We start from the raw sequence: 8,620 nt of genomic DNA on the forward strand, positions 1-8,620 counted from the left end.
TCCCACTCCCCTCTTTTGAAATCCGTATGTATATCGCTCTTCAGCTATAGGTAACAATGGTTTTGCTTTGTTTGCAAAGAACCCCCCCAAATATTTTCAATCAATCTTTAAATTATGTAAATTAGAATTTTAAAGCAGTTATGATAAAATAGACGAGATACTGGCCAATAAGAAGAATGCTATGAAGCATTGTACATGGGTGTTTGTGAGTGAATTAAAACCACCTTAATGAGGTCCTAATTTTCACAGTAAGACACTGGAAAGTGCAATGTCAAGTGGGCAAGCGGAAAGAATCAAGTAAAATGGATATTCATAGTATGATCTGAGGAATGAAAAAATATGATGGATTCAGGAGGTGGAAGCATATCTTAATATATAAACTGGGAATGTTCAAAGGAAAGAGTGACACAGCTCAGCCTACTCCTAGATCCAGTTTGGATTAAGGTTTTATAACCATGCCCCCCCCCCCATACTGATTGTTGATCATGTTAATGGGCTCCAGATGTCCATAGTGAAAGAGGATGGAAAACTGTAATTTTGGCATAGTTGGGATAATTATCACTTCCCTACTTGTCCTTTGCAGTTGTATGATGCATGGCAAAATTGCCAGGAGTTCCCCCACCTTTAAATCATACAACTATTATTTTTCTTTGGGAAATAAAATAGAAAGTGACACAAGGCTGAGTAAGCCCAGGCTGCTTCTTTCCAGAGCAAGAGTTAAATTCAACCACACCTCACCCATATTTGATACAGAAGAGAATTAGAGATAGTCTCTCAGGATTTCACTAAGAACAGGCACTGCTGTATACTAATGAAGCTTGGCTGCCACAGAGCCCAGAGTGGCCTAGACCCTCTAACTATAGTCAGTATCATCATCATCAACAACAACAACAACATCAAAACCAAGAAAGAGGTTCTTCTTCCTGTGTTACCCCTGGGAAGCGGATGGACCCTCTTACAATGATTAACAATGCACTGTCCAGAGTAACAATAAATACACATTACCGCACTATTGAGAATAAGATGAAAGCCCAGATTTAAATTCAGTCATAGCCTGGGGAAGTTGAAGCTTTATGGTAGGTGCATCTCTTTCTGCAGATCACGTCCCATTGTATAATTCACAATACTTTGTTATTATAAATGAATTAATTTGATTTGCAGATGATATAATTGCAACATATGCTAACATGTTTATTTTTGCTTTTGTTGTGTTGTAGTTATGCATTTTTCATATTCTAAGTTGCCTTGAGCATGGTTCGAACTGTGGAAAGGTGGCATACAAATATTATTTTTTTGTATGTAGGTATGTAACAAAATTACTCAAAAGGGAGGTGGATGGGGACCTAGATGCCATCCATGGGGCCTCCTTGGCCTTCTAAGCACTGTCCACTTGACTTCCTGGTATCATTCACTTCACCTCCTAGGTGCCCCACCAGGTCTAGGTTCCACCAGCCTCCACTAATACAAATCAGTTTCACATACGTTTCACAAATGGGGTCAGCCTCAGAGACATGTAGGTATCCATTTTCATTTTGAAAGTAACTCATCCAACTAATTGACTTCAATTAATAATTCAGCACATGTGTAGTAAATGACTTTACTGTGACTGTGACTTTATTGTTTGTAACTGATGTTTGTGAAACCAGGGATTTATGTGTTTAGGATAAACTTAAATTTTTATGGTTTTATGGCTGGATGCATGGTTGGTTTAAGAAGAGGAAGCCTGTGTAACAGAATGCAGGTCTGGCCTCTGTCACTGCCCTCATGATTTGAGATACCTTTCATTCCCAATTTATTCCCATCATGAATTGAGCTATATAAGGATGAGGAAAAACATTACAAGACGAATCAGCTGTGGGTCCTGTTTCAATCTCTCTGGAACTGCATATGTAGATAATTTGTGCACAGAATCAAGATGGGGTCACTATAGGTAATCTGAGCACAATGATTTGTCTACATAGGCAAGTATTCCTGCTCTAATATTTCTAAATTAAAAGGTTCTACATGCAGAATGAAAAGCAGTGGCAAGGGAAAGGGGACTGACACAGTGTACCTGTGCCATTTTGAGAGGAACTGATTGATTGAGGCAAGCCTGTCCTGGCTTGCATTTCTCACCTTCAGGATAGGGAAGCAGAAAATGACAGCAGAATCAAGAAGGGCAACCTATTAGAGTGGGCTGTGCCTGGTACAAGCCTACCAACAAGAACAGAGATTTTTGCCTGAGCAAGTACACATACTCAAATTCTCACAAGATCTGTAGCATCAGCATTTGCATATATGCACAATGAAGAGGTGGACGTATTCTTTCATTTTGCTTTTCTTATTAGCTGCTCCTTGTTGTTCAGCTCTGGCCTCAGCATAATGATGTAGCACTTAGGAGCAAAGATACAAACCAGTAAGCCAGCACTGGAGCATAAGATGGAGAAGATCTCCACAGCCACCATGTATTTTCCTTTGGTACTTAGGTAAGTCGGAACAAATGATAACCAAACACTGCCAAAGACCAACATGCTGAAGGTGATGAACTTTGCTTCATTGAAACTATCTGGCAACCTCCTGGCTAGGAAAGCCACAAAGAAACTGACAATGGCCAGTGAGCTCATATAGCCCAAGACACAGTAAAACATGGTAACTGAACCCTCATTACATTCCCATACAATTTTGCCATTTATTGAGTGCATGTCCCTATCTGGGAACGGAGGGGAAGTACTTAACCAAAGAGTACAAATGCCTGTTTGAAAGGAGGAGCAAGAAAGGACAATAGAATTTGCCAGTCCTTTCCCCACCCATCTTCTCATCCTGGATCCTGGTTTCGTCGCCATGAATGCTAGAACCACTGTTATGGTTTTGGCCAAAATGCTGGAAAGGGCCACAGAGAAGATGATGCCAAAGGCTGATTGTCGGAGAAGACACATGACCTTTCCAGGTTGTCCAATGAAGAGGAAGGAGCAGAGGAAGCAAAGCAGGAGGGAGATGAGGAGGGTGTAGGTGAGGGTCCGGTTGTTGGCTTTGACTATGGGAGTGTCCTTGTGCTTCACAAAAGTTCCAAATACTAAAGTAGTGATTAAAGAGAAAGAAATGGCAAAGATTGATAAAATGAACCCCAAAGTTTCTTTGTAAGAGAGGTAGCTTGGCACCCTAGGGAGGCACTGAGTTTGGTCCTTGTTTGCATACTTATCATCAGGACAATTCACACAAGCATCCATATCTGAAAAAGAGGAAGAACTATTTAAATATTTCAATATATTGACAAACATCCATCAAATGGAATCTGTAGTAGCAGCCAATGAAAGAGTCTCTTTTCCGCATTCTTGACGTTTTTTAACTTGAGCTGGTGGATTGCAGCGATTGAGTGATTTTCTGTAGACTAGGAAATCTCTCATTAAATAATAGTTTGTGCTTTCTACGTAGATAGTAATTTTATTATATGAAATGTGGTGAATATTATTATATTGCAAGCTGTTTCTGTTTGATTTTTGAAGAACTTTCGTTTGAATGTACATAAAGCAGCTCCAAGCATACTTGCATGACATGGATTATTTAGATAAATTACAGTCCTTGGTTCAGGCCTGTCTTAAAACAGTTATTTTTGTTAAATAAAATAAATAAAAATAACACTGCCATCTTGTTGAAGCTGCAGAAGTCCATATTTCAATAGTTATTGGAATGTAGACCACTTGCAAGTCCCATTAGCCTTAAACACTCAAAAAGAAAACTCTGGACTCTTCTTGCCACATTCGCCTAGAGATACAGCTCTTGCCTAATGCAAAATTCTCTTTGCAAAATGGAAATCATTACACTGGCTTTAAACTTCAATGCATACAAACATTACATTTCATGTATATCAATCTTATGCCTTCAACATTATGTCCCCTACCCTTCTTGTCAGAGATCATCCCTTCTGGACACGGAGCACAATCATAGCAGCAAAATTTCTCTCCCTCCTTTTTTTTCCTGCTGAAGCCTGGATAGCAGTTGTCATTGCACACAGAAAGAGGCAGCACCTTCATGAAATCATAAAAGAGAGACTAGCCATGAGAAAATAAGAGCATGTTTTGACAAGAAAGATGCTGTGAAACTTCTCCTAAACCAAGGCAAGATCTGCCAGGAAGTGGAGCATAGGAAGAATCAGATCTTGGGCTCAAGTGGTGTTATGACCCCAATACCTGCTCAGTCACATATACAAGTAACTTTCTCAGCCAAGGTTCAGTGAGCTGCAGCTGACTGAGCCAATCCATATGTAAGTCCCTCCAAAGGAGCATTTTGGGAGGTGTAGTGGGGGGCAAGACTAGATAGGCAGAACTTAGGCTGGATCTTAAATTCATTCATTTTAGTCATATGACCTGGCAATCAGCACAGAACACTATTATAAAGTCTTCTTTCCCCTTTGCTGGGCTTAGAGCAGACCCTCCAAGTGTCCCTATTTTCCAGGACACCCCTGATTTAGAGAAGCCATCCCGGTTTCTGATTTGATCCCAGAATGTCCTGCTTTTCATTAGGATGTCCCTATTTTCATTGGAGAAATGTTGGAGGGTATGACCCCCAAGCCGTCTAAAGGCAATCCTGTATAGGGAAGTTTTCTTAATGTTTAATGTTTTCTTATTATTTTATATATGTTGAAAGCTGCTCAGAGTGGCTGGGGCAACCCAGTAAGATGTGTGGGGTATAAATAGTAAAATTATGGAATGGGACGTCCCTATTTTCATTGGATAAATGTTGGAGGGTATGCACAGAGCAGCAGCAGCAGCAGACCTGCTTTAAATCAGGACTTGAATCTGGGATATTTAAAATACAGTTTAAAATACACCAGTGTGCTTTATGCCAGCTTCTTTTATATGCAATTGCTCCCTAAGTTGATATGCGACCTTCAGGAATCTTTAAAGCTTGCCAGAAGGTTTTCTTTGTTTTACTTATATATTTCTGTATTTGCCAATCCCCACCAGCACTCTTGGCTGCTCTATTTTAGGCCACCTATAGTTTCCACACTGTCTTTAAATGTAGTCCTCCTGCAAATAATCCATTGCAGTGATACAAGTAGGATGTTACCAGAACATGAACAAGTGTTGCAAGGCTATCTCTGTCCAAACAGGGTTATAGTTAGTGTAATAAAAGATGGGCTGCGCCACTGTGTGCACCTATGCCTGAAGTGAAAAGGTGGGATCAAAGAACACCCCCAAATTATGAATGTGCTCTTCCAGGAGGCGTGCAACCCTGTCCCTCCTAACTGGGTAGACAAACTACATATAAATTGTATTCCATCTTCCCTGGTTGAAGTTCCATTTTATTAGTCCTCATTAATTTGATGGGTCTTCCATGAGGAGCATAGAATACATGACAAAACTGAGCTCAGGAGAACCCCTATAGGATTACTGCCATGGAACAATGCCCTTTTTGGCACCCACCCTTTGGAATATCTTTTGCCTATTTAAGATGTTCTTTTTTTCAACATGCCTTGTAAGTGGAAATATTTAGCCCAGCCTATATATTTCTTTGTATTGAATTTGACATTAGTTTTACATACAAAACTGTTACTAATTGTTTGTACACATGAAAGTCTCTTTTTTTTATTTAGACATTTTTTTACAGTCTTTTTAATGTATGAAACTGTATAAACATTTTTTTTGCTGATGTTCATGTTATTCATGTTATTGCTTTGATTTAATCATTTTATTGCTTTGCTTTAACAAATAATTAAGGCAAGGATCCACAATGATATCCTACCTGATTAAATACTTGATGCCAGACAATTTGGTCATCATTAATGGTTAACTGTTTGCCTGGAGGAGCCTGAGGTTCCAACCTTCCAATTTTGACTCTAACCACTGAGCCATTGGGGAACATTACCCAGTTTGTAATATCAAATCCTGTAACCAATTCTCCATTTTTATTGAAGCTTACAGTATCCCCAGCACTGTTATTGAATGAAATACCTTTAAGAAACTGATGGAACTAGATAGGAAGAAAATGCAAACAGACAGAAGACTCTGAATGAGATTCATGAAACCATGTCTTAACGAACCACTGGATTATTCTTTTTGAACAGTATATGTGGTAACTTCATATATCAAGATAAAATTTCCTTGTATTTCTCCACAAGGCACATTGTGGGTCACCAATTATGTACAGCAGCAACAACAGTAATAATTATATTAAGACAACATTTTGTAATGTGGCTGGAACTACTTATCCAAATTGATTTCCAAACTCCCAGAATGTAGTTGAATTAGTTTAGGAAGCTGTAGAGTTCTACTTCTGCATCATAAGCTAGTCTCTTATTTTCTTTTTAAAAAATACGTTGCATTATAATTACCTGCCATGGTTGCACATTCTGAAATGTCAGTTTCTGCCCTTCCAATCTTCTATGCTTGGATCTGAATTTATTTATGGCATGCAAAGTATGTGCCACAACATAGACAGCATTGTAGACATTGTAGCTATGGCCAGTCATCTTCATTTCAAACAAAACCCCTGAAATGCTGTCCAGCTTCTCCTCCCCAGTGCAGGTTTTGTTCTCCTTTAATGAGCAGCCAAACGCCTGTTCCCAGAAGTCCTGAATAAAGCCATCTCCTTTGGCCCAGGCAGGTCTTACCATCTGAATGAACCTTTGGAATCCTAATGGCTGATTTGAATGAACTGTCAATGATATGGAGCCATGGAATGCCTGTATATCCCAAATCTTTTGAAAAGAAATAGATGCAAAATCCCAGTGGGATGTAATAACCCACACTTTACCCAGAGATGGAAAAGACAAGAAAGGTGCTAGAAACACCAATGTTCTCAACATTTGAAAGGATGGAGGTTCTCCATATACAAAAAACACATTGGCTTTTCTCTGAATGACCATTTCATAGTTTTTCCACTGCTGTATAAGCAAATCTACTAGCTCATCCACATAATTCCATTTTGGTATTCTTACTATAAAGGCGTAACAGATGCTATTCTGGGAAAGGATTGGCACCATACTCTGTAAAAACCTGTCCCCTTTGTCATCATCCACAGCAAAGAGTCCAATCCATGTCCATCTGAAATGCTGAAATAACTGCACAACACCTATGTTTTGTTGGGCTTCATTTGGGACCATCTGGTACAAAAAAGAGAATAGCAGTTTTTCATCCTGGACTGGCAAGAATGATCCATAAGTGAGCTAAAATAAAACATTCCAAGTTATAAGAGTGCTTTATCATCCATTCATAGAATTGCACTAGCTCCTACAGCTCATTAAAATCCCTGTATTATGCAGAGTTTTCCGCAATTAAACCATACCCAGGACCTGCCTGAATAATCTCTGCAACAGTCCTCTAGCAAGATGGAACCCACCTACCTCCAGTCAATTGGTTGACTGTCTTACTAGATATTTTTCCTCATGTTGAATCAAAATCTATATTTATCTTCTGCATTTGTAGAAATTTTTTTTTTACCTCTTCTATGGCTTGGCAATTCAAGTATCTGAAGCTTGTTATCTTGGCTCCCCCTAACTCTCTTCTCTTCAAGCCAAATATACCCAATTCCTTCAACATTTTTCAAAGAATGTTGTTCCATTTCCCTGATCATTTTCACAGTCCACTACTGAATTTGTTCCAATTTGTCTACATATCCCTCTTACAGTGTTGTACCAAGAATTGCAAATGTTCTGACTAGTAGAAATAAAGTAAAACCAACACTGCTTGTGATTTGGAAATTATAATTCTACTAAATTTTAATCTAGTAAGATAATTTTGAATTTCATTCCTGCCTCCTGAGGTATCAGCTACCCTTCCCAGTGTTCCATCATCTAAAAATTTGATGTGTTCCCTTTCCCCTGCCATCTACATCACTGAGATTTATAAGCTTATCAGGCCCACAACAGATCCCTGTGCCACTCTCCTTGGAACTTGTTTAATGTGGAACTCTTGGTAAGTACTTTTAGAGTACTGTTTTCCACTGAGATGTGAATTTATCAGATTATATTATATTTGAGCTCTGATTTAATCAGTTTGCTAACCCAAATGCAACAAGAGATGTGGTAATAAAATATAATAATAAAATAAAATAATAAAATAAAATAAAATAAAATGGTATGCCAACACTGTGAAATCTTCATATCCCTATGCACATAGCCTACCTGTGGAATCTTCAGGCTTCCTGAAACAATGGCTATATTGGCAGAGATTTCAGAAATACATCCTCCAATGAGAGCTTTCAGATTATTCTGTTTATGACACTTGAAGTTGGGGGCAAAACTATGTTGTGAAGAAAGTAGGCTCAGAGTGGCCTTATAAGTCATTCTTGCAGTGTAGTAGCTATTGAGGATGTGGAATCCCAGAGAGACATTTGATAAAATTGTAGGAGTTTCATTGATCTCTTTGACAGCAAATGCTAAGGCCAGGATGTGCTGGTAGTTTTTAGGCACTGAGCTGCAGAAAGAGTTACAGTAGTTTCATCATGCAAAAACAAACACATTTGTGGTCTTCTTCTTTATCACTCATCAATGTTCTTTCAAGACCATAACAGAGTGAAATTGTTGCAGGGTCTACTGGGAGGGGCACATCATAAGCATCTTGCTTCAATTGTTATTGCAGCTAAACTTTACTCAGAGTATACCCATTGAAATTACTGGTCCTAAGTTAGTCGTGTCCATTGA

The 8,620-nt window shown here is 38.8% G+C and overlaps 1 protein-coding gene across 1 annotated transcript; it reads right to left on the reverse strand.

Moving 5' to 3' along the window:
• Positions 1-2,306: 2,306 nt before the first annotated feature.
• On the reverse strand, positions 2,307-8,317 carry LOC308461292 (vomeronasal type-2 receptor 26-like; the record flags this gene model as incomplete). The annotated part of the gene is made up of 5 exons (XM_080978079.1): positions 8,102-8,317; positions 6,311-7,144; positions 5,722-5,949; positions 3,878-4,004; positions 2,307-3,208 (listed from the first exon to the last, which is right to left on the reverse strand). The coding sequence occupies exons 1-5, from the start codon at positions 8,261-8,263 to the stop codon at positions 2,307-2,309; spliced, it is 2,253 nt and encodes a 750-aa protein (XP_080834205.1). The 5' UTR covers positions 8,264-8,317.
• Positions 8,318-8,620: the final 303 nt, after the last annotated feature.

Source organism: Podarcis pityusensis, assembly GCF_964106645.2.
Source record: "Podarcis pityusensis genome assembly, chromosome: 13".
NCBI lineage: Eukaryota > Metazoa > Chordata > Lepidosauria > Squamata > Lacertidae > Podarcis > Podarcis pityusensis.